Source organism: Parasteatoda tepidariorum, chromosome 2 (genome assembly GCF_043381705.1).
Source record: "Parasteatoda tepidariorum isolate YZ-2023 chromosome 2, CAS_Ptep_4.0, whole genome shotgun sequence".
NCBI classification, from domain to species: domain Eukaryota; kingdom Metazoa; phylum Arthropoda; class Arachnida; order Araneae; family Theridiidae; genus Parasteatoda; species Parasteatoda tepidariorum.
In genome coordinates this window covers 54477830-54505176 of record NC_092205.1, presented here as the reverse complement: position 1 = coordinate 54505176, position 27347 = coordinate 54477830, and the positions used below count along the sequence as shown (strand labels likewise).

Genomic DNA, 27347 nt, shown 5'->3' with positions numbered 1-27347 from the left:
AAAAAAATCTTTGAAACTTTTATGAAGTACCCAAAATTTATTAGTAAACTTGTTTGTAGTATCACATTAAAAATCAAATACAGTCAGACCTCAATATAAGGTTATCCGCATGTAAGGTCACCCCACATATAAGGTCACTTTTCCAAAGTCCCCGCTCACTGAATAGGAATTCTTTGTTACAGATTATCGGATATATGGTCAAGTTTTAAAAATCGCTATCGCTTATAAGGTCATTTTTATCCAAGGCGAGGGGAGCTCTTTTCCAACGAAAGTCTATTTAACTTCTTTACAAGGTAATTACCCCTCTCAAGTTCTATGAAAATGTTGCAACCAACGAACAAGCTGCAATTTCTGAAATTGTTTCACAGTGAGGAAATGACAGTGATCCTGAGACTGTAGCTGTAATCTAAGCGTAAGCCTTCAATGCAATAAATGTCATACGAAATTTTTTAACAAACCATGAGGGAGCTGAGAAACATTTTGAGAAGTTACAAAATATAGAAAACATTAGAAAAATGAAACCAAATACGAGACAGATCTGCATAAATGATTTATTTTTAATAAAATAAGATGTAATGTATGTATGTACACTTTGAGGAAATTTGTAAACAGCTTTATTTTAAATTAAAATTTTTTTAAAAATCTAACTTTCTTTAATTCTTTACTAATTCTGTTAAAATTTATTGACTTAAATATTTAATTTATGGCCGATCGTTTTTGTTTGCATTACCATTTTTAAAAAATCATAATGTGTACTATTTACGTGCTTAGTTACGAACTGCTAATGAATTGGTTAAAAGGTCACCCCGCTTATAAGGTTACTTTCGCAATGTCCCTTAGAGTGACCTTACATCGAGGTCTGACTGTGCATAATTTAATAACCTGACATTGAAAAAAATCTAAACAGAACAATACAAATCCCACACTAATATATAATGTAATTATTTATTAACTTCTTTACAGTTACTAAAATGGAAGAATCAAAACTAAAAAAGACATTAAAATAAAAGCTAATAATTCCTCTTAAAAAGATATTGATAAATAAATAAATAAATCTATAAAAATACGAACAGAAGATCATTTTAAAGTGTATCAAGACTACACTATGACAAATTTTTTATTACTTTTCATTCAGTCAACTATTATTCCTTTTTTCAAATATAAGTAAAAAAAAAAAAAAAGCAAACACTGGTTTTAATATTGGATTGCCGAACAAGGCGTGGCACCATAAAAAAAGAAATACAAACCAGGAAACGGCCAGCAGTAGAAAATACATCAACAGTTGGTTTCAGATCTAAAAGTTTGAAAATTCGAACTGCAGCAAGTTTTGCCTTCTGATAATCAGGAGCAAAAGCAACTGCCTGACCAACCATTGATGTTCCTAAAATAACAGCTTCAATAACCCTAGATAGAAAAAAAAAGAGAAACATTTCAATAATCACATTAGTGTTTTGAATTCATTAGAAGAGATTTTCAGTCAATTATTGAAAACATTGGTCATTAATTGCAACTAGTAGATTAGTCAACAAGAGTAGAAAAAATTGTTTTTTAAATTTTCCAATTTTTCAGAAGTCGTTTAAGTTAACAAGCTATATTTTGATGTGCATTCGAAGTTAATTATTTATGAATATTTAGTTACAAACATAAAATATGATGCTTTTAAATATGTCATAAAAATTTATTTAAAAACTAAAATATTTCTCATTCTTTCAGGCAATGAAAAAACACATGAAATAAAATATAAATATATTTTGAAACTACAAAATTTGAAATTTCATTTGTTCGTCTAAAACTGGTTTAGGGATGTCGTTATAAAAGCATAAAAATAAAACCAACTAATATGGGAAAAAATCAATATTATATGAGTTGAGTAATAAAAAAGTTAAAAAAGAATCCATAAAACTGTATAAATTAGTAAAATAGAAATAAACAGGAGACAAAATTCTACTAATTAAAGCAGCCTTGTTAAAACACTAAACAAAAGATTATTATATTCAGTTAAAAACAAAAATGAACAAAACAAAATGATTACGAATTTAATATACTATTTACAATATAAACATCAAATACTACAAAATATAATATAAAACTTTACTAGCTAAAAAATAAAGGAATAAAATTTACTTAAAAAGGTCTGGATATGTAAGGGTTCCTTCTGCTATTAGTATACTTCCATAATACATAGATGTTGCATATGCAAAAGAAGGTATACTTTGAGCAAACCCAAATGTCACACCTCTAACTTGAGAGTTCTTTCTTGATTTCCTAAAAAAGAAAATAGTGGCCATCAAGTACCTTTGACACAATTCATAGCATATAGAAAGATATCCTAGTGTGTTATATACAGCAAAACAAACTGTTCAAATTGCGAACATTTAAATCATTTTAAGGATGAAACAACTGCAGCCATGTTACTAAGTAGTGAATATATTGAAATAGAAAGAAATAATGAATAAATTTAAAAGCAGCATAAAACAATGTAGAAAATGCAAATATTTTTTAGCAATTAAATTAATATCATGCTAGAAAATTTCCATTTCTTTCCAAAACAATTTCAAAAACAAGATGCTCAATAATCCAGGTTATCGATGCCTATAGTAAATTTAATGCAATTCAGATAAATTGCAGTTCTATGACAAAATTAAATTTGAAATTATCGAATGGAACTTAATTATGATCAAAATTATTGAATGGAACTTAATTACCATCAAATAAATTAATTATATTTTTAAAGTCATTAAGACATAAAAACTCATTCAGTAATATTTAAGACTGATGTTTAAAGATTCTATTGAGCAATTGAACTTAAATATTATAAAATTAAAAGAAAAATAATAAATCTTTTAGAAAAATTGGTGCTTACAAAAAACAGTAATAAAAAAAAATACAGCATTTTTCATTATTATATATTATCAAATTTATGGTTTATGTCTGGAAATAAAATGTAATAGAAATGAACTTACTTGTGAGGCTCATATAATGCATTTCTAAATTTCATATAAAATGAGTCTTCTTGATGCAGTGAAGCAACAGTTCTAATACTTTCGATTGCTTCAATAGCAACCTATAAATGCAAGTGTCATCAGTTATTTGAAGGGGGAAAAAAACACACACACACACACACTTTTAAACTAAATCTGATTTAAACAATATCTAACTCATGACATGAAGTATTCATCTCATCTAACAGGGTGCATAGCCAGATCTTTCAACAAAAAATAAGCACCTTTTAAGCACTAAAAAATATTTTTAAGCACTATATACACTAACAAAATGCAAAATAATTTTCAAAGACTTTAGATGATCATGAGAAAATAACTAGTTTCTGACAAAGAACTCTTTTCTTGATCATACTAGCCATTATAAAATGATCGAGAGATTTTTCGTTTCTATATCAAAGGGTGGAAAATGAAGTCTGAAATTGAGAATATCTTGCAAAATGCTGGTAGACGCACATACGGACTCACAAGTATTTAATCAAATGTGAAAAATGATATGTGCTTTCATACGCTATGGACCGATGGTAAGCCGAAATGAATTGTGAAAACGTTGAATAGAATAATGTGAAAAGCACGCTTTTGCATAACATGTGGCAACACACGCTTTTGCATGTCTCATTTTTGAAAAGGGAACATTAAGCACTTTTTAAAAACACCCAATGAAAAAAGCACCTTTAAAGGCTTTTAAATAAAGAAAATCGAAAATAAGCACCTTTAAGCACTTTTTAAAAACGCTACGCACCATGTCTAAGGACATGCTGGTACCTGTCTTTTTTACATTTTAATTATATCCATTGCAATAAGTTAAAAAAAAAAATCAGCACAATGGTCTATTTTTAGTAATACTATTAAAAGCCAACACTTAAAGGCGATGATGGTATCACACAAATAAATTTCTCTGATTGCTGCTATTACCAATTTTGTAAAATAGAAATTTAGCACATCATTACATCAAATATTTATAGATATATACATATTTATATGAGCTTTTGCATGTACATAACCATATACAGTCAAACAACGCTATAGATAACCTTCAAGGGACCGAAATTTCGGTTCACTATAATCGGGAGTTCACCATATCCATTCCGCAAACAATTTTAACTAATGGTTCCGAACTCCTTTTTATTACACATTATTTAAATAAATGACAATAAAAAGAAATACAAAAATGACTGAAAAATAATACGTAGTAACAAAAAATGTGTTAACTTGCTTTTGTTATTCTTCGTCTTGTGTACAAAAAAAGAAGGAAAAAAAAATTAGTAATCTTTAGCTGATGCAAGGAAAATTTTGTCCATACATCTGCCTGGGTAGGCCTTTGGGTATGGAAAAGTGTGATAAAAGAACCAAACAAGAAAAAATGCTTATTGCTACTTTCCACTGTATTGATGGTTTTAAAAAAGTATTTATTTTGAAATAAGTATTTACTTTGTATAAGTATTTATTTTGGAGTAGATATTTCAAAATTATTTTTTAAAAAAATCCGTCGAAGACAGAAAAAAGTTCATAATATCCAACTTCCTCACTTTTTTAGTTCACTATATCCACAAAAAATTACATTATACGTGTATAGAAAGGCACGGGAGCGAACTTTTCGTTCACTATATCCGGGAGTTCACTATAGCGGGGTTTAACTGTATTAACCAAGAGAGCATCTTGCATTTCGTATTTTCAAAAGAATGATATGGATTCTCCAAAATAGGCCCCAAAATATTAGTTATGTGTAAATGTGTGTTAACAATATTTTTGTACATTCACAACATAGTGATTTCCCATTATAACAATAATTTTTGTTTAGATCTTACGAATCTTTAGATTGAGTATCAACTCAAGATATAGACTTTTCAAATTTTTTGATTGCAATTTATTATGGACGACTACTTTTTTATACCATTCTATCAAAAGATATTGTTTTCAAATCTAAAAAAAAATAAATAAAGCATTACCTTAGATGCAAACTCGGTTCCTGATTTTTCATTTAACATTTGTCCACTTATCACCCGACTTTCAAAGTATGTAGCAACCAACACTAATGGAATGAAGCAGAGAACCACAATTCCAATTTTATAGTTATACCAAAGACCAATTACAATAGCTGCTATCAGAGTTGACAATGCCTGAAGAGCGGTAGAAATACGAGATCCTGTTGCCTATTTGAAATAAAAACAAAGCTTAAATCTTTTAAAATTAATATAAATTCAACATTTAAAAAAAATAATCATTCATTTAAGGTATTATGAAAACTTTTATGTCTGAAAGACAATCACATATGAAAGGCTTGGCAATTTGGAGTTTAAAGGAAACTTTGGCATTATTATTATTGATAATATTTCAAAAGGTAAGATATAAGAAAAACTTTAAGCATTCAGTTTTTAACACACAAAACAGGGCTTCACTAGATAGAATTTTACACATTTTGAAGAGAAGAAGTTAGTTAGGCTTATTAAAGCTCAGAGAAATCTAGACTGAATGAAAAAAAAAACAATAACAGGAATAAAAAGATTGAGAAATAAAAACAATTAATTATTTTAAAACTTTTATTTAATTATAATTAATAAGAGAAAAGTTTTCAGGGAATTTTTATTTTTAAACATAATTAACATAATTTTAAACATAGCATAAAAGTTGCATAATATAAAAATATATTTAAATCAGACTAAGACTTCTGATATTTACAACCTTTTTTTAATAAAGTTGTAACAATTTTTAAATACATAAATATAAAACACTAGCTTTTCAAATGTAAGACATTTATTTACTTTATAGATTTTACATATTAAAACAGAGTAACTCTAAGACCTGTTCTTTTAATAACATGTTATGAATATCACCAGTAATTTGAAAAATTAGAGTTATTAACAAATTATAAAAATAAAAACATTTTGAAAAATATTTTTTTTTTACATTGCACAGAATATTTAAATAAATATAGTTAAAACTTACTCCCTGAACACTAGAAGCATCTGACGTTAGTCTTGTACAAAGTGATCCGACTGAGTTAGCAGGTTGATCAAACCATGACATATCCTATATTAACAATAACAATAACAATAAAAGTTGAAATAACATAGTTGCTGAGTACTTACAAAATTGTCTAAGTATTTGGGGTTTACAAATTTTAATAATTAAAACTAGTAAGAATTGTCCAACTTATGCTGTCACATAATTAATGTCACAAATAATTAATTGTCTAAAATGGTATCATTGATACACTTCCTACTTAACAGAATAGTGTAGAAAAAGTAAAAAAAAAGTGCTTTACAACAAAGCATATGTAACAGCGTAATTATATTTAATACACATAAAAAATGACAACCATATAAATGGATTCATAATTATTTTAAAGGATAAAGGACATTTTAAATAAAATTACTAATTGTTGCAAAAAATTATCCTATTTATTTATAAATGTATATTTTTCCATTTTTAATGAATTAAACATACATCCTATTGATACCTTTAAACGTGGGCAGATTTGTGAAAAAGTTATGAAATATCCTACTGGTGCCTTTAAGAAAGGGAAGATTTGAAAGAAAGTTGTTAAACAGGCATCCTAGTGGTGCCTTTAAAAGTTGTTAGATTTGTGAGAAAGCTTCTATCTTGTGATATTTTTATGATACGGAACAATATACAGAGTTTTCTTATCCAACTGCATAAGAAAAATTGATTTCTCCATGCAGAAAAGTAAACATATCTATAAGCAATTTTATACAGGACAGGTTGAGCAATTAAGTGTGGAAAATATTTTATTATATTCAATAATTATAATAAATTCATGTAAATAATAAAAAACTAATGGACAGAAATTAACGTACTTGGCTAATAATAGTTGTAAACACCATGACTCTTAATCTCCCAGTCAATTTTTCACCAGCAATTGAAAACATGAAAGTCTAGGAAAAATAAATGCAAAAAATTAAACACTTATAACAAAATCTCAAGACTGTGTGAAGAATTCACACTAGTTCTTTTTAGAAGTTGAAAGATACAAGTTAAATATTAAGTTTTAGCAATAAACATATTTAAAATGCTTTCTTTTTTTCATATACAATACTATTTAAGATTTATTAGATTTATTTATATTTTTCAATTCTTACCTGAAGAAAACTAGCAATGCCAGAACAAATGGCCATGGCAACAAACAGCAAAGAATAAAATGAAATGTCAGTTAAGATTTGATCATTTTGCTCAGCTAAAACCTATGTAAAAAAAACAACAAATTAACATCTTAAAAAATAATATCATCACTTGCAATCATCTTCAGATTTAGTTTTGTAACTATACAATTCTCCAAAGCAAATTAATTCTATTTATTAAGTAAATTTAAGTTAAATAAATACTTTTTTTAGATGAAGTAGAAAAAAAAATTGAAGTGCTGTTAATCAAAACAGAATTTGAATTATGGAGGCAAACATTAGCATAAAGTTGATAAAAATTATTTCCACACAAAACATTTCTGCATAAACTGATGTGTGAGTTTTCCAACTTAGCTATCAGTTAACAGAAGTAGGATAACATAGAAGTATAATAGAAATTAGAGTTATCACAATTTAAATTAGCATAATTTTAAGATGTATATATACAACTTAATTCTATATGGATATAAAATATTAACAAAATTATGCTTGGATTTCACTGTTAAATAAAAAATATTGGCACCAAATTATAAATTTTTGAAATTTATACTTTATTAATTTTTTATTTATACTTTTTGAAATTTATACTAGTTTTTGGTTAAATTTTCATTTTAAAAATAATCAAAACTTGGTGGAAGAGGGAAAGATAAAATAAAGTTCTTTTCTCTTGTAACTTTTTGTTTCTTGTTTCTATCAAATCATTTTTATTTTTTAATAATTGCTTTTAGAGTGATTAAGGGAGAAAAAATCATTGCATGAACCATTGAAAAATTTAAGAACTCTTAGTAGTTAAGGGGGAAAACGTATTTAAAACAGACTATAACGAAAAGTTTCAAAAACTTTACGATCATAGGGTTGAGTAATAAAAGTTAATCTTGACTAAGAAATCATAATATTTACAGATAAAGCATAATTGTTGGTACATTTGCAAAATAAATCATTATTAGAGTTCATTTTTAGAAAGAGAAAATTTATTTATTGTTATTTGATGATGATAACATTTAGAAAAGAAAAAGGAAAAATTTCATAAAAGAAAGAGTTTATCATATAGAGGTGGGAGAGGGCCTACAGTTGAACAAAAGGCAATGACGAAATACACAAATAGGCATAGTTTACAAGTACAATATGACATATTAAATTTACTCTTATTTTGTGACTTTAACACTTACTCCAAGAATATCTCCAAACAAAATGCCATAGATAGGAGTAAATAGACCCATAATTAGAGCAGCAATAGCACCAACTAGAATATATGGCCATTCAGGAGAGCACATTTTCAATAAACGAGTTTTAGAAGGCTCAAGTTCTTCATTTTCTTTATTCTCTGGCTAAAATGAAATGCACAAAAAATTATTTTTTCGAAACCTTTCAGTCTAGGGTAATTTAAAAAAAAAACTTATCATTAATTATTAATATAGTAACACAGATTATGTTGAAGTTATCTGAAATTATTTCCCAACAGAAATATATATAACAGCATATATATTTCAACTTTAATTTCTAAATATCTTACTCCATCTCAATTTTTTATTCTGCACAACCGAAAATCTGTATTTAAAGAAAAACTATGCAAAAGTATTAAGTAATTAAGCCAGAAATGGTGATCATGACAAATTTGAAACACTAAATAGTTTCCTAATAGCTAGAAAAAGATAGAATTATTAAAATTTGGGCAATGAGAGTGGGAAAAAAAATTTAATGTCTGAAAGAGCCTATCAATTCAAATCATGAAAAATTTATTAAAAAAAATGTGAAATTATTTAGTTCAGAAAAAAAAATTTATTTTCATACTTATTTAAAGGTTTTATTTTTAATACAAGGTATACATTGACTGTCTAATATACTATCAAGCTTTATAAACAAACCATCATTAAAGAGAATAAAATAACGATAAAGTAAAACAAAATATTGGACAAATATTAAGAAAAAACAGCCATATAATACAGCATTTTCTTTTTTTCTCTCTCTCAAAGTTTAGAACATTTGAAATTCCACCAAAAGTTTAAAGGATCTCTTGCCTGAAAAATTTTATAGAAAAAAAAACTATGATGGCATTAAGATAACATTGTTTGGAAATCAATTTTTTGATATTAGCTCAGATGTAATTCTTAAAGAACATGTTTAATTCACAAACATGTTGAATTTACAAACATATATTTTTAAGAGGATGCAGTTGTTTATGCTTGCCTAGAAAGATGCATCTGAAGAGATCAAATCATAAAAATCAAATTAGTTCTTAAAGATTTTAAACAAATTCACTGCAGATTTCCAACTGGTAACATCGTGCTCTGGCATGAGATCGGCAGAGAATGTATTGCAATTATTTCCTTTCATAAACGTTTTGTGATTTAAAGACAGTAAAAACATGTGTTGAGACATCTGCAAGGGCAGATTTTATATAATGAATAATGATTAAATAGACAACTACATACTTTAAAAGCAAAGCTGCTCATTCGGCTGATTCGACTGGCAGCAGAAAAGGTACGTTTGATAGGGCTATGCATATCTTCAGATTCATAAGAACCAGAACTAAGAATACTGGCTTGACGTTCTAGTGATGGAGGCATTTCGTCTAGAAAATCATCATCTGATTCTTCATCATCATCCTCATCAGCTTCTTTAGTCTGCAAATTACTCATATTTACTGGAGAATTAAATAAGAAAAGGTTTAACAATCTCTCTCTAATATTATCAACTAGTGTAGTATAAATGTACTTACACATTGACAGCTGAAAAATGTAAACAATTACGAGTTCAGTATGGTTTGCATGACTTAAATTTAAAACAAAATTTATACAAAGTAGTTTAACACAATTTTTTCAGACATAGCATGTTTTAAAATGAATTTTAATTTAATATTAATCAAATGGAGGTTTTACGAATATGAGAATTATTACACTTATTAATCGTTCACTGTGCAAAACAGACTCATCATTTAAGTATTATTTCATGAAAATAATATTGCCAAGATTATGTTACATTCTACTGTTCAAAATTACACATAAACTAGAAAATATATAAGATGTTCATACAATCTAGTTGTTTTATAAATAACTCCTACAACTATCTACTTTATAGTTCAATATAGTTATAGTTAGAGAAGTGAACTAATACAAAAAGCTATTGTATACCTGTTTGATTTGACATTATTAGTGCTTCTTCACATTGCTCTTAAGCTATGGATATACAGCTGAAAGTTAACCCAACCCACCTTGATTGAAGATATTTAAAATGGGTATAAAATGACAAGAAATTTTTTTTACTAAAATTAACCAGATGGGTATTTATATACTTAGTGACAAAGAAGAAAAATAAAATTAAAAAGCTAGTGGTCACATCTTTATTACTCCTATTGATATTTGATTATATTTATTTTACAATTTTAGTTTACTTTTGAATCTGATTATATTATTTTATAATGTATATTTTTTCCCTATTGATTACAGATTGTATTTAATTATATTTTCCCACTAACACAAACTTTTATCTTTCTTATTGATAGTGATATATTTTTACAAATTATTAGAAATTTTAGCACAGTATTTTTGATCTTAAAAAAAATTTAATGTCAGAAACAAATGTACTCAAACTAAAAGCTAATTACTAAACTAGAAGTTGTACAACATGATAATAATAATACCCTTTATTGTATTATACATTTATTTTGATTCGCTGTATTAATATTTTGAAACTATTATTTACCTGGGCTGTTACTAATTGATAATATATTCCTTTCTTTGCCATTAATTCATCATGCGTTCCCATTTCATTAACTATTCCATTAGATAATGCAACTATCTTATCAGCAGTTCGAATAGTGGAAAGTCTGTGAGCAACAATTATAGTTGTCCGTCCTTGACTAGCCTGTTAAAATATCAAACATAAGCATATAGCATTAACATGAAAACATATAGACGAATGCAACAAATATTCGGACATAATAAAAGGAAGACCTCAAACGTAAAAGTAAGACAAACTAGTACGCTAATACTAGTTTTATTAAAACCCTTTAAATGCTACTAATACAAATATGTAAGCAAGAAATACAGAAGAACTGAATAAAAGAAAAATAACAATGACTAAATTATTTTAAAATCAGGAATTATAATTATTTACATTTAGTTATATGTTTCCAAAATCCAAAAACTAAATTTGGAAAACCTATTGCTTCTAAGTAACAAAATAAATGGAAAAATGAAATTTAAAACTTGGAGACCTTAAAGATTGATACATTAGAATTTTCATTCCTCCTTAAAAGGAAGCAACAATAAATATTAAAAAGAAACACTACAGATTTGTTGAAGGTTTACATTCTGGTTAAATAAAAATTTCAATCTAAGTAGATCTTTTAACTTAGAGATATATTTGGTAAACCTAAACATTAGAAAAAATACTCTTATGTTTGCCAAAATTGCAATACTACAAAGAAATTGTCAGAAATTAATTAAATTTATTCCACATATTGCTGATAATGGTAAAAATAAGCATGTGCTATAGTGGTACACACACTCGTAATTCTAATCATTTGCATGTTTGATCTAACTTTGCATTTCATGTAAGTTTGTTCAATTAGAATTTTTTCATGGTGCTGCAATTTAAGAAAAAAATATGACTAATTTTAAAATAATTAGTAAATTCAAGAACAGAGTGGATAAATTTTTAATGTTTTAAAGAATTTGAGTAATTTAGCTTTACAATTAAAATGCTGCTCGCTTTTGTTACTTCAAACAAACTCTGAAATCTGGTATATTTGAGAATGTATATTACTCAAAATTTTGAACAGTAAATGAATTTGGTTATAACTCTTGTAACAAAGTAATATTTTAAAGATTCTTGTGTAAAGCATCTGTATCTATTAATTGAGAATTTTTAATATTCTTAAACAGACTTTTTTCAATTAAATCTAAATAAAGACACATTCATTCAGGGTTATATTCTCAAAATAAAAAAAACAAACAAAAAAAATGAAAAAAAAAAAAAAATTGGTTTTAGCCAGTCAACCCTGAATATTACATAAGTAATTCCAAATTTAATAAAAGGTTAACATAAACAGGTATATGATAAATCAAAACACAATAACTATACGATAAATTAAAACATGGTAATAAAAGGGTGAAAAATATGTGTAATAAATACTTTATCTAGAGCAGCTTGCACAACAGCTTCACTTTCAGTATCTAAAGCAGAAGTGGCTTCATCTAACAACAATATTCTAGGATTTTTTATGAGAGCTCTTGCAATAGCAATTCTCTGTTTTTGTCCACCACTCAACTGTGTTCCACGCTCACCAACAAGAGTTTCATATTTCTAAAATAAAATAGCAATATTATTTGACAGGATAGAAAAATATTACCGAATAATAAACTGGAGCCATAATATAAAATAAACTGCTGAAAAAGGTTTAATAATAAAATAAAAACCAAGCAAAACATTATAGTTTATGAAAGTGCTAAACAAATTTTAAACAAAACTGCAGTCTTGGGAAAAATAGACAATTTTTTGTTTACTCACTAAGGGCAAAGCATCTATGAAATTGTGGACATTAGCAAGCTTAGCTGCATTTTCAATTTCTTCTTGAGAAGCACCAGGTTTTCCAAGTCGTATATTCTCGGCAATGGAAGTTGAAAATAAAACAGGTTCTTGACCAACAAGACCAATATGATCTCTAAGCCAGCCAACATTCAGTTCTTGTACATCATTTTCATCAATAAATACCTAAAATATATTCATATTTTATAATTAAAATTTGTTTTAGGTAGGTACAATTTTATAAGAAGAAAAAAAATGATAAAAGATAAATTAAATTTAAAAAAAAACTTAGCTAATATATTTTCTTCCAAGAAAAGGCTATACTTTCAGTATAAGTATTTAAAAAGCTTCACTGTTTCAGTTTTTGTTCACTAGGTAGGATCACGACACTGTCTATATTTTTTTTTGCATTTTATTTAGATTTGATTATATGAATTATATTGATTAATTTTATAAATTAATTTAGTGATCTTTCAGAAAATGTATTCATCTTGCTTTTGATTTTTAAAAATGATTTCTTTGAAGAAGTAAACTACTTTTGCATAATTCATACACAAGTATACACATAGATAAAATTGGGAATATTATCTAGGATATTACAGATTTTTTATCAAATATTACTGATGTATATGTTATCATGTTATTGTATAATATTTTAGCACTTTTATTTAATTATTTTTTTTAAATGTATGTATTTAAAAGAAATTGGAACATTTTTAAACCACTGCATTGATTACAGTGAGTGAAGAAATAACAAATTTTCTGCTAATATTTTTTTGATAACCACTTGAATTTTTTTTAAATATAATTACAAATACAAGAATTTTGAATATTTTAGCCCTTATTAAATCATTTTTTCTTCAATTTTTAATTTTAAAATCTAATCCCCCCCCCCCTTAATAAGAAAAACTTTTAAAGACTGAGAAATTTGACACATTTAACACAAAGCTTCTTGGAAAAAACTTAATTTTTCTTATTGTTATTTGACAAGTATACAATATAAATTTTCTATTTATCAGGCAGAATACCTAGACAAATAGCCCTGCAAGCTAGGATTGTATGATTTAAAATCCTATTTAAATGACGGCTTTTTTTGAAAAAAAAAATTTCATTGCTTTAAATTAAAATATTTTTTATAAAGGATAATTAACAAATACATTCTCTAAGCTTGGATTGGAAAACTTTAATATTTCGAACATGTGAAACAGTCAGTAAAATTAGCACAATGCAAATTTTATTAAAGAATATGCTTAACTGTTCCTCTATCTGCATCATAAAACCGCTGAACTAATTGCACGATGGTACTCTTTCCACATCCACTTGGCCCAACCAGAGCTACTGTTTCTCCAGATTTTATTTTCAGACTAAGACCTTTCAAAATCTAAAAAATCGAATACAAATTCTTATTAGATGTACAATTTAAAATATGTTTTGCATATTTTTAGAAGATATTCATAGCATTCTTACTGTGACATCTGGACGAGCAGGATAATTGAAATGAACATCTTTTAGAGTGATATTGCCTACAAGAGACTGAGGAAATTTTCCACTCTTCGAGCTGCTATCAATAGGTGGTTTCTATAAAAAATTAAAATTCAATATTGTTACAGTGAAATATGGCTCAGAAATTTTATTAGAAGATAGAAATACTACTAGTTCTAAAGTGAAAAAAAAATCTTTGCATAAGGAACTAAGGTCAAATTTTCCCACTCTAGTTCAAAGGCCCACCTCAACATGGTGAAAGGGTACTTCTAAGTGGAATAGGTGATGTAAGTCTGCAGATTCTTCTCCTGGTAAAGTCACCTAAGGTGGAAAGACTATTCTATTATGCCCAGCTAAGGTTCAAAGACAATAGGAACTGAGTCAGCCTTCTACTTCGTAGTGCTCTGGTCTTTGCTGATAACAGAAGCTGTACTTTCTTCTTCATCTATGATTTCATAATCTTTATAAGCCCACATTGATGGTTATTGACTTTCTAAGTATGTTCGACATTATGAACTTAGTCTAGCTCAGCTAAATATGGAGTTTAGCAACAATAGACCAAGTTTTATTCATGTTTAAAATGCTCAGTTTATAAAAGTTTAGTTCTGTAGTTGCTTATATAAACATGACAAAAATTACTTCTGGAGATGTTTAAAATTAACAACATATTTATAAGTCTCTCTAGAAATTCCTGGCATAAGAGTATTTCTAATTTAAAATGCTTAAATTATTTTTATTTAGAAAGTTCAGAATAGCCTGAAGTTTTTTACTAAACACATTAAAGCCGATTCTCATTAACACTAAATTACGGTGTAATACATATTCAACAAATCTCTACAACTGCAGGATACATTTAACAAGGAATATCTTTGAGTAATAATTATAACAGAAAACAAAATTTAAACAGATCATAAAGATCTTTTGTACAACTTTGAAAGTTGCTCAAAGAATAAACATTTAAAATTAAACACTCAACGGATAAATCTTTAAAAACAAAATATACTAACTCTTTCAATGATAGAAAAGACCTTTCCTGCGGCACCTTTAGCAATGGCAAATGCTTCAAAATATGGTGCAGTTTGGCCAACTCCCATTGCTCCCAATATCACATTAAAGAAAACCTAAATGGATCAAAATATATAAGATCTAAACTTTGATACAAAAAAAAAATTAAATAAATAAAAAATCACTATTACACTTACAATAAAAATTTTAAAAGCATAAGCTTTCTGAGAAATATAATTTTCTTAAAGCATAAGCTGTCTATTTTACAATGAAGAACAGAACCAATGGAATAAAAGGTAATGATAAAAAAATTTAAAGAGCTAAAATTTATACACTAAGTTTTTGAATAATTTTCAAATGTTAGATACGATTTTAATAGAAACAGTTAAGATTCCTATGTAATTGATTAAAGCTATTAATGATTATAAAATACTCTTGTTAATCTATTTTACATATCATAAGAATATAAAATTTTTAATTCTAAATGCTGAACATAAAACTTATTTGTAAGGTAAAATTAGATAAATAAATTAGATAAATTAAAACATTTAACAGTAGTACACACAGACCGTTTCAATTTTGTATGTGTTATGTTGAATGTTAAGCTTTCCAAACTTCATAGACAAATAAAGAAAAAAAAAATCACTCATCCTTTTTCATAAATGTAAATATAACTAAGAACATAGGATTAAAAAATCAGACTAATCTGAAAGAAACTTGCTTGATTTGTGCTTAAGTTCTCAAACATAGAAAAGTACAAACTATTAGTTATAGTAAAATGTTACAGATATTAGTTTCTCAGTTATTAGTTCCACATTTCGCAAAATTTGTTAAGAATACAATATAATTTATTTTACATTAATTAAATCACAAAGCATACAGTTTTTTTCTTCAGAGAGCTAACAAGCTTAAAGTAAAATAATCTTATCTTCAAAAATTTAAGAATTTATTTAACAAGTTTCGAATAATTTAATAACATGATATAAAATAGGTTTTGCTAAAGTATTAAATGAAATTATGTTTTACTGTGAGCATAAGACTACAAAACAAATACTTACAATAATTAAAGTACTTGGTTTGTATTCAGGATTTGGTTGACCTCTGCCTTCAAAAATCAATTTTACACCATACCAAAATGCTAAAGCATATCCCAAATATATGCAAACCCAGATAAGAGAAGCACCAATACTAGTCAAAAGTCCTCTTTTGATGCCTTTTTGGTTGGCAGGTATTAGGCATTTGTTATACCTAATTAAAACACAAAAATATTCATTCAAAGAGTATGAATCTTAATAACATAAACAAATAGTTCAAAGAGTATGAATTTTAATAAAAGGTAAACCAATTCCTTAACATACTGTTTCAGAAAATGGGGAAAATCCCTGATATAGTGTATTCAATAATTACTTTGTATTACTATTATAGAATATTATTGGTGCTATCCTACCTATCTATTTCCTTCTTTTCACCACCAAATGACACCACAGTTCGAATGGATGACAATACTTCTTCTGCAACTGCTCCTGCTGCACCATATGCTTCTAGCTCTTCTCCCGAAACAGCAGCTTGGATCTGTTTAGAGGGAAAAAATTTTTAGAGTCATAGTTTTGTAGATTTTAAATATATTGTATTTAAATAAAAATTAAGAAAAAAAAATTAATTAAATAAACACTGCAGTCACTCCATAAAAATTCAAAGTTTATTTAGTATTATTTCAATGCTTAAATTAGTTCTTCATCAGAAGTAAAATTTCTTAGGAAGATCATTAAAAAATGATCATTGAAGTTTAGAGCTCCACAATTTGAGACCCATTGCATCACTAAATCAATGTACACAAGCTGGCTTTACTTACAGATAAACTGTCACCTATAAATCTGAAGCTGGGTGCGTTTCAAGCCACCACTCACAGAGAATTGCACGCCAGCGATTTACAACGATGGCCTAGTGTCATTAGCCATCACAACCCCTCCATTTTATTTAACTTAACAACCGGCATTAAACTGACCCAATTATGAGTAAAAAATTACCAATATTTAACTCAGTAGCCTTGTAATTTTGAACCCAAAAGACAAGGTAATTCCTTGATCAAGTATTGGGAGAAATTTGCCTTCTTGGTTGATTTTTTGATGGAACTAATCTGCATTTGCGTTACATTAAGATGAAAACTACAAAAACCAGGGCAAGGAGGTTCTAACCCATGATCGGCTTACCACTGAAGATATTTTACATCAATAAGGAGCAGAATTCATATCAACCAGCCACCGGTGGAAGTCGAACTTAGGTCGCCTCACTCAGAAGCGAGTGTGCAATCCCTTGAGCCACTGTGGCTCTACAACATCTCTATTAGAAATAATTATGGCAAAACAGGCATATATAGAACAAAGCCGCAGTATAGCAATAAAATCTAAGAAAAAACCACGGTGACAAAATATACATTTCAGATTATAATTTTCTTTTTCATTTGCTATGCAAAACATTGACAAACCACACTTAATTCTAGTAAGCTGTGACTGCTTGAAGTTTTTGTTAATCAAATATTTATATATAAATAAGTATAATGTTGAACTGTTAGTGTGCTTAATCACATTTAAAATAAATTACCTTCGATATAATACCCATTGCAATGGTTAAAATAGGCATGATACACAGGCACACTAGGGTTAATTTCCAGCCAAAGTACAAAGCAGTACAGATGCATAAAATACAAGTAGATACAAAACTAATGCACATTCCAACTTTTTCCCCAATGCCATCTTGAATTCGATTTAGATCTCTATGGGGTGAAAAATAATTATATTTTAAAAGAAAAATTAAATAAACAAGGTAAAGAGTATATGCAAGAACTAAAATTTCATGACAAAAAATAAATAGTAAATAACATTGCTAATTTTCTTAAAGTTGTAAATCATATAAATCTTTTACAAGCTTAGTTTGCTCAGCATTAACTCAAGAATAAAAATATTTTAATAGTATTTAATTGATAAGATAAAAAGCCAAAATATTTTAATTTAACTAAAAGATTTCATAACACTCTAATATCAAAGCTAAAATTTTTGTTAATCATAAAATATAAAATTTTCTTTGGTGTATTGATAAAATTAAATTAACATATTTTTTAATTAAATAAATTTAATTTAATTTTAAAATGAGATAAAAATTAAACTATAAGTAAAAGAATTTCCTTATATGACAAGCTAAAATGATTTTGAATTAGATACTTTTAAGATGGCTAATGTATTTATACGAAATAAATATTGTATCAGTAAATACATCAAAATTCTAAGAAGGGAAGGTGGAATAAAAAACATCATAACCAGTTTGAACGCCTGATAAAACATGGATATGTTCCTAATAATCCCGATTCATCTCCTCCCTAGTTCTTTCAGCAATTAAACAGATTTTGATGTTTTCAGTTGTTAGAGTTTGATAAAATTAGTTTATTCTAGCTCAAATATTAACTTGCAACCTCTCAAGTACATACATCATTATTGACAAGGATTCTAAAAACATACATTAAAGACAGTCATCAAAGAACACAGTGTCAGTGGTGATTGTGACACAATGTGAAAAACCCTGAAAATTTTATGTGCAAAAAATCAAAATATCAATTAATATATCAAACATGTTTCACATTTAGCATAATTTTTTAAAAAAATAATAATAACAATTAAATTATTTACCAATGAAGAATATCACACCTTTACAGTAACAAATTTAAGAAAAATCTTACTTCTTACAAGAATCGCAATAAAGGATTTTAAAATCGTGTGAATATAAATCACGATATTGGATTTTTAAATCACTTGAATATGAATCACGATGTAAGATTTTTAAACCACGCAAATGCGAAAATCGATGTTTGATATTGAAACCGCGATATTAGTGGATTCCGGTGCAGATCCAAATATTCACATTGAGGAAAACTTCGTAAACGAAAAGAATCAAGTGGTGGAAGAATCACGTGTATGTAAGCGCCTCGTTAGCCAAGTGACGGTTTCAGAATTAGAATTTTAGATTGAGGAATTCCATGGAAATTTTGTAAGATAAGTTTTCGATCAGCGAAAGTCAGAGAAAAAATGGTCTAGAGCAACATGGAATTTTGCGATATTCACAGACAACCATATGCTTACTCTTTATTTTTAGACCCAGAAGAATAATACGAAAAACTTGGAATTCCAGGGCATCCACAGAATACAATTACCATTGCAGTGTATATTAAAAAATTAATAGCTATAAGTAAACAAATTCAAAACGATGTTTTTATAATGAAAGGTTTAAAATAAAATGTAACCCATTGATATAAATTCAAATTAAAAAAAATTTCTTACCCTGTAAGTCGACTAGCAAAATCACCAGTTTGATGAGTATCAAACCAACTAATATCTTGTCTAAGAACAGATCTCATAAACATACATCTGATTTTAAATGCCTGATTAGCAGCAGCCATACTGAAGAAGCTGACAAAAATATAATTGAAGCAAAATACTATTGCCCCAATAATACATATATACATGCACAGATCTGCAACATCGTGCAGAAATGTTTCTGTTGTAATACTGAAATAAAAAGAAACATTTTATGATACTTTGAAAGTATAAAATAGAAAATTTATTTTTAAATATTTTGAATTAATGTTTAGCTTTTATATATGAGCTAAAATAAGTTTCTTTGCTACTAGTTAGTAAAAGAGAACTAAAGCACAGACCAAATTAATAAAAACAGCAATAAAAATAAAATTTTCTGAAAAATTAAAAACGTTAACACTTTTTAGCACAACAATTATTAAAGTAGCTTTTGTTATCTATGTAGACTTGCATATTAAACACCAGACAATAAAAATATTTATCTTCATTAAATATATTAATTTTATTTCACTAAAATATGTATTTATCTTTAAGCATACTTTAAAAATAGAAATGAAATTTTTTTATTGAGTTGTTTTTCTATACATAAAAGCAAAGTTAATGAACTGACATTTTGTCATAAGATATCAACAGAGAAAATTTTACCTCAAATTATTGAGAAAAATATTTTCATAAGTTAAATGAAAGTTAAAAAGACAAGATTTAAAATAAAAGACAAAAAAAAAAAAACTTACTTTGTACCATTTCCAGATAAAGCTGTAAGATTGTTGTGGAGTCTATGATGATCAACAAAACTGTCAAGAATATTTCCAAAAAGAACCATGATTGTTGGCATAGCCGCACCAGTCACAACAGCAATAATTATTGCTGTAATCATTAATAACTTATCTAGGTTGCTAGAATACCTAAACTGAAAGAGGAAGAAACTTTTATCACTTTTAAAAATCCTATAAAAATATATGTGCATAAAAATTATATTCCAAATACGATGTGTAAAAAATCTGTGGAGGGTGTTTTTAAATATTAAAACAGCACTTAATGGAGGTTACAGTGTGCTTAATTTCACTTGACAATTAGGGAATAGTATCAATGCTAATAAAAAAACTAAATTTCTTTCTTCAGATAAAAATCCATTGTGAACTGTAAACTAAATTTTGCGGGAAATAGAACTTGCATTAAAAAACACAGAGGTGTTACAATTTACGTATTTTAGCAGACGACATACACAAACCATATGATACCAAAATATAATAATGAAAATCAGTTCATAAGTCTCTGGTTTTCATACAAATCCACAAATCATTACTGAAGCTTTAGATTTAGTACATATGTGTTCAAAAGCACAGTAGTTAGCATTTAGCTACTTTAAATCTATTGGTTACTTAGACTACTTACTCACATGCTACAACCCAAAGGGAATCTCATAGAAATATCATGAATCAGATAAATTTAAAGCGCTTTTGTTTCTTAGTTGCACGGTAGTAGAGAAGAATAGTACTTTCACAATCACCATAAGGCAAAAAATTAATATTCATAGTTCATTCAAATATATCATGTTATATTCAAATGATTTAAATTTATTATAATTCACACATGAAAAAAAAAATCAGAATGCATCTAAGAACTTTTATTTATTCATCGTATGTGTAAGAAATACTTATAGAATATTATTTATTAAAATTCATAAAATTGTTTTAATGCATTCTAATATGTGAGAAATTGTCGAGAGTGAATGAAAATTAAATGACCGAAATAACAATAACAGAATGAGAAGAAGTGTTTATTGGTATCTAACAACAACATGCTTTGAGGTTAAAAGTTTTCCAAAGGATAAGGATAATTTGGTTAAAATTTGAATAGTATTTCAAAAGTTAATTTAGAAATTCTATAATTTTGCTGACCGAAAATTTATTTCTACAACACTTTACAGCTGCTTTAAGGCTCATATAACTGGTTGATGAAAATGCTACATTAGAATATCAAAACAAAGATAGATCTAAATATCCTGAAGATTGAATGTAATTAAAGAACATAAAAATTTTAGTAGTACATATATATTGCTTATAAAATTTTATTTCTTTTACACTAATAAGTAAATCATAAAAAAAATTTTTATGTAGATAAAACTCTAAAATGGAAATTAGCATAGTTTAAAACTAAAAGAAGCAGCATTAATAATTTTTTATCAAAAAAACAAAGCTTTAGTCATAAATGAAACAAACATACTAACCAGAGAGAGAAAACTAACTGATGGTGTTTGTTCTTTGGAATCTTCTTCACTTTCTTTTCTATGAAAATAAATAAATAAAATTCATGAAACTAGGAAGGTAACACTGCTAAATAATCATTGGAATTAGAAATTCTGACATTCAGCATTTAAAATTCTAATAATTTCCTTGTAATTCTTACATTCAAATAAGTTACAAAATTATACTTAAAAACAAAAAGTTTGCGAATTAACAAATTAAAAACAACATTATAATAAAAATTCTTTGTAAATAAAAATGTGATAAAAGTTATTCAATTTTAACTATCAAACCTTAAGATGTACTACCTTAAATGCTTTTAAAAAATGACAATATTTTTAGAAAGTTGCAAACATGTTTACTTTTCACTTCAGGTGTTATAACAAATCCAGCTACATTGAATCAACAGTTTTTTCTCTTATAAAAACACATTTATTTGACACATCAACAAAGCAAAATTAAATGGAAATACCCGTAACAAGTTAGAAATAACCTTGCAAAATAAATGGAAAAACACATAACGGGTTAGTATGAACCTTAAAAACTATCAAAGGCAACATCTCTCTGATGTTTAATGATCTGATTTTTAATCTATCTCATAAGTTTTTTTTTAAATTTTTTTTTTATACATGCTTTTGTTTAACCAAATTTTTTTTAGATATCTTTAGACTTATAGCATGTAGTTCCAAAAGAGCAATTTGAAAGTTTTGACTCGTTTCTTAAAATTTATCAAATTCTCAACTTAGCTATTTTGTATTCTAAGTCCTATGAGAAGGTTCAAGAATTAAAAAATGTAAAAAATCTCTAAAATTTAAAAATTAAGAAAAAAAGCATAACATAAAAATTTTTGATACGAACAACGGATAAAAAAACATCCAATAGAGAAAATATAGAATAATATAAAAATATAGAATAATATCATAATATAGAATATAAAATATAGAATAATATCAAAAGCTGTAACATCAGTAGCTGCAGTGGTGTGAGATTATAGATAAAATCATAATTGAAGTCTATTTTTAAGTCAATAAATATAAAAAGTTATATTGTACAGCAACAGAGACGCATAATCATTTTTTTAGATAGTGAGCCACAAAAATTAATACCAGGTTGGCATCCAAGATTAACATAATTGTAAAATGCAAAAATTGTAAAAATATGCATGCAAAACTGTAATTCTAATAATACAAGTCACATTTAAATGAAGATTATAAATGACTTACATGTTTATAACTATTTTTTTATTATTTTCTTTTTATTCAAGAAAGAATATACAGAAAATAACGGTTAAAAAAATTTAACGTAAATAAATTTAAAACATAGTTAGATGATTAAAAAGTATATTATTAATATAAATTTACAGGGAAAAACTTAATTTACCCCAAGTTATCTTTTTCTATTAGTATTCAAAAAACAAAATTTTTTACTAATACGGTATCTGATTTTTGTATTGGTTATTGGCTATTATTTGAATTTTGAAATTATGCACTTTTTTCATTAACTTTTTAGATTTAAATGTGTTTTTTAGATTTACTTTTTATTCAAATTTATATGTAAAGAATTACATTTCTCAAACACACTATGTCTATTTTTAAAAGCAAAGCTCGCAATACAAAACTGTTTAAATTCCATATTTTGAGAAAGGCTGAACTGGATCAGTAACACGTTATTACAGCTGAAAGAAAAGGCTTATTCTATTTCTCTTTGTAATTTATATTTTTACTAGCATTTAAAACAGTTTAGGAACCAAGTTAAAAAGCTTAGTGAGCTACTTTCGGTACACAGGATACGTGATATAACTGATGAACTACATGTTTAAATACTGTAACTTTTAAACAAAGTTTCAATAGAAGACAAAATTTAGCATTTTTTGTTTTTTAAAGCACTTACTTTTTCTCATGACCATCAGGAGGAGCTCCATCTGGAGGTTTGCTAGCACCATTTGCTAATTTCATAGAATTATGAAATTTGTTGTCATTAAAGTGAAAACCATTTTCTTTAACAGACATTTCGAAATACGGAGAGGTAGGTGGCTGTAGATAACTTTCTATATAATGTCCGTTTTCAGATTGGTCACTTACCCTATAAATGAAATATAACTGAGCTGAGTAAAACATTTTTATAATTTTAATGCACATAATAAACAATAAATTAAATAATCATATCTTAAAAGTACAGTGCATAAGGGAAAAAAATATAATTATTGAATGACTAGTGCTCTTTAGATATATTTTTCAAACAGCTTCTCTTTACTTAAAAAATATCTCTCAAGTTTATAAATGCTAAAATGCAAAGTAAAAATTTTTTCTATAAAAATAATATAGCACAAGATACTAAATCTGGAATGTGTAGGTCCATCAAGATTCCGGATCTTGGGTGTGAACTTCAACCACTTAATTTTCAACAAACTAGGTGCCCTTTAATAAAAAACTTAAATAAAGGTAAAATTTACAACTAAAACAAAATTTTTCACAAAACAGATTATTTTGAAATTATCTGTCAGTTTTATTTGTAAAAAATGATTTTTTTTCCTTCTAAAAATTCCTGCAATTTACATTGAAGAGAAAAAGTCAGAAAAACATGCATAATAAAAAAAATATAATGACTTTTAAAAAACAAGATTATTTTGTGCGCAACAATTTTATTAGCTATTGGCATTTTGTTATACATGGAATAAATAATTATTAATATCTAATACTATATAATAATAACAATTCATAATGAGCTTCAAAAATTCTCAAATTATATTTGGATAATTGGTAACAAAGTTTTAATCAAATAAAATCATACTATTACATAAGAATATATAACTATTATAAATATTGAAGACTTACTAAAATAACTCATAGAAACCATAATTAATTGAAAAACTTGTAAATTCAAAAATTAATGAGAGAATAAATGTCTAATAATTTAAAAATTGCCAGCACCTGACCTCAATATTTATCTGTTTATCTATTGATATGAAGCTTTATTTGATAAGTTTTGTATAGTTAGAATTGTCAGAGGTTTTTTCAGACTTTTGTGAAAAGCCCTGTTTTGGTGACATTGAGATTAATTATAGTTTTGTAAAAATAAAAAAAAAAGTCTTTGTCAACAACTTCAAAAGTAAATTGCATGACTAACAATTAAATAAACTATCTTTAAAACTTAAAATTAAATGTTACACTACCTTGTAGATAAGGCTTAAACTACCAATTAATATTCTTGAATGCATTTAAATTGCTTTCAACTAAGTAATAATATGATATGAACATAAAATTATTTAAAAATAAAATGTAGCATCAAAGAAACATTCTTACTTGATATTTGGTACTGTTAAATTTTTGTAATTTGATGACCCATTTACTTTAGGAACTTCTGTGTCTTCAAATGCTTCGTTGACATGGTCTTTTTTGTAAGATTTTAATTGACCATTATTTTCATCTAAAGATTTGTAATGAAGTAGACTAGATACTGGACTAAGATGTACATTTTCATCAGCCATCTTTCGATCTAAAACGAAAAATTTTGACTTAAAAATAATATACAAAACGTTCATAACAAATAAAGTAGTCTAAATTTGGTTAATTGAAATTTCTATCCTTAACATAATTTTCAAATTTAATATTAATATAATATTTCCTTAGCTTAACAAAATCTAAAAAAAAAAAAAAAAAACTCAAATATTTTTTAAGGAACAAATAAAATAAATATACATTTATTGAATATTTGTATATTAAGCATTTCTCTTTTGAAATTTGTACTCGTGGGCTTGAAAGAAAAGTTTATTTTTACTTTTCCTACATATATTATTATGTATTACAGCATTCAAGTTTTAAATCTAAAAATTGATGATGTACATTTAATGAACCTACTTTTAGTAAACATTTTATTGCAAATATATATTTTTCATAAAATTACTATTTAAAATATAAAAAGACTTAAAAAAAATTAGAATTCTTAAGACAATTTTTTTAAAAACTTATTAACAAACAAGCAGTTTAAAAATAATCAAATATACTATTTAGGTAATAATAGTTCTATGATTAAAACTCACAAGTTAAGTACTATGTTGCAGTTTGTAGCATAAAAAGCAATATCTATATTTATAAAAATAGTTATAATCCATTAGTAACAAAATACTGTGCAGCAATTTGTAGCAGAATAAGCAATATCTCTAATTATAACAATAACATTAGATATCATTTTACAAAGCGCCTTTAAAAAAAAAAAAAATTAATCACTGACTGTATGGAATATATGATTCCATACAGTTTGACAAATAACCTGTTCAGTCAACACGGAATACCACAATTCTGACGTATATAGACAGTTGAGTAATATTTTTTTAAAACCAACATTTAATATCAATCTGTTCAATATACACGCAAAGTAAGTGCAATTTCAATTTTAAGCTCAGTTAGAACGTATATACTCATAGGTACATAGGTCAAGGTTTCAGGAAATATTGGGGATATTTAAGCCACAACAAAGAACAAAACATTATAAGCAACAAAATAAAACAAAATGTCAATACAAATAAAACATTATTTTTGAGCGTCGCCATTTTGCAGTCAGTTCACAACTTAATTAAATTATAATAAAAATTATTGTTCAATTTAAAGCTTTAATTGCTAAAGGATAAGAAATTGGGAAATGAAATAATAATTGTGGTTTAAATTTCCCGGCCACGCTGTTACAAAGCGAAACAAGTGAGCAAGGGCAGACGGTAGATAGATAATAAGTAATTGACTGTTTATTTCTGTTCAGTAAAAAGACTAGTAACACAACCCAATAAAATTAAATCTCATTCAAGCGAAATAATATGCGCCCGAATTTTACATGAATGTGAAAAGAAGAGTTTTTTTTAAGATTTCAAAATGTGCTATTCATTTTTTGGGGTTAATTGGAGGGCACATGAGAAAGTTATCATTCCTCATTTCTTTTCAGTGTGAACATTTATTGAGAACGAAGTTCAATCGGTTATAATACGTGTGTAGTTCAGCTAGTACTTGAAGAGAATCGCAGTCAGTATCCTGGTGTTGAATTCGTCTTCTTTTGATGTTGAACGAGAAAGAAGCAATGTTTCCAATCAGTTTACATAGTATAACTTTTTAAAAATAAATAAATAAATCAAATATAATGCATTGTCTATTACAATACCCATCAATAGTCTATATGTTTTAGTACCTGGACTCGTACTATTGTCCTGGACATGTACTATCGACTGCCATTTTAAAAATAATAGCAGACAAAACTATTTATAAAAACAATCTCAGTTTTTGAAACCCACCAGTTTCTAATAGTTAAGGTTGAAATTACTAAATAAGACATGATGGATTTTACTATGCAGAGCAAAATTTAATATTGAATAATTAATCAATAAAAATATATTAGAACACATTACAATCAAAATAAATCATATTCCCGATAGTGATTTATTGAGAGTACAAAAACATAATTTATTTTCAGTTGTTAGATTTTACTTTAAAGATTTACAGAAAATTAATTAATATTAGTTCTAACAACTTAGTGCATGAAAAAAATAGTGTTAAATTGTATTGGATTTTTTAAAAAAAAATTAAATTTATTTAAATTAAG

The 27347-nt window shown here is 26.6% G+C and overlaps 1 protein-coding gene across 9 annotated transcripts in view; it reads right to left on the bottom strand.

Moving 5' to 3' along the window:
- Positions 1–27347, bottom strand: part of LOC107454807 (ATP-dependent translocase ABCB1) — a 117829-nt gene that overhangs the window by 10356 nt on the left and 80126 nt on the right. For 4 of the 9 annotated variants that reach the window (XM_071177585.1, XM_071177586.1, XM_043042541.2 and 1 more), the window contains 23 exons: positions 25067–25259; positions 23655–23846; positions 21749–21806; positions 20253–20428; positions 19483–19710; positions 17756–17927; positions 16602–16726; positions 16213–16402; positions 15157–15270; positions 14135–14245; positions 13923–14048; positions 12650–12853; positions 12275–12445; positions 10841–11002; positions 9571–9867; positions 8308–8466; positions 7100–7201; positions 6818–6895; positions 5946–6029; positions 4949–5152; positions 2964–3064; positions 2125–2265; positions 1248–1404 (listed from right to left, as the gene is read on the bottom strand). In XM_071177585.1, coding sequence (XP_071033686.1) covers positions 1248–1404; positions 2125–2265; positions 2964–3064; positions 4949–5152; positions 5946–6029; positions 6818–6895; positions 7100–7201; positions 8308–8466; positions 9571–9867; positions 10841–11002; positions 12275–12445; positions 12650–12853; positions 13923–14048; positions 14135–14245; positions 15157–15270; positions 16213–16402; positions 16602–16726; positions 17756–17927; positions 19483–19710; positions 20253–20428; positions 21749–21806; positions 23655–23846; positions 25067–25259 — 3545 coding nt within the window. Of the gene's footprint in view, positions 1–1247; positions 1405–2124; positions 2266–2963; positions 3065–4948; positions 5153–5945; positions 6030–6817; positions 6896–7099; positions 7202–8307; positions 8467–9570; positions 9868–10840; positions 11003–12274; positions 12446–12649; positions 12854–13922; positions 14049–14134; positions 14246–15156; positions 15271–16212; positions 16403–16601; positions 16727–17755; positions 17928–19482; positions 19711–20252; positions 20429–21748; positions 21807–23654; positions 23847–25066; positions 25260–26283; positions 26492–27347 lie in introns of those variants that run through there. The other 5 variants (XM_043042547.2, XM_071177588.1, XM_043042543.2 and 2 more) reach the window with 4 other exon arrangements.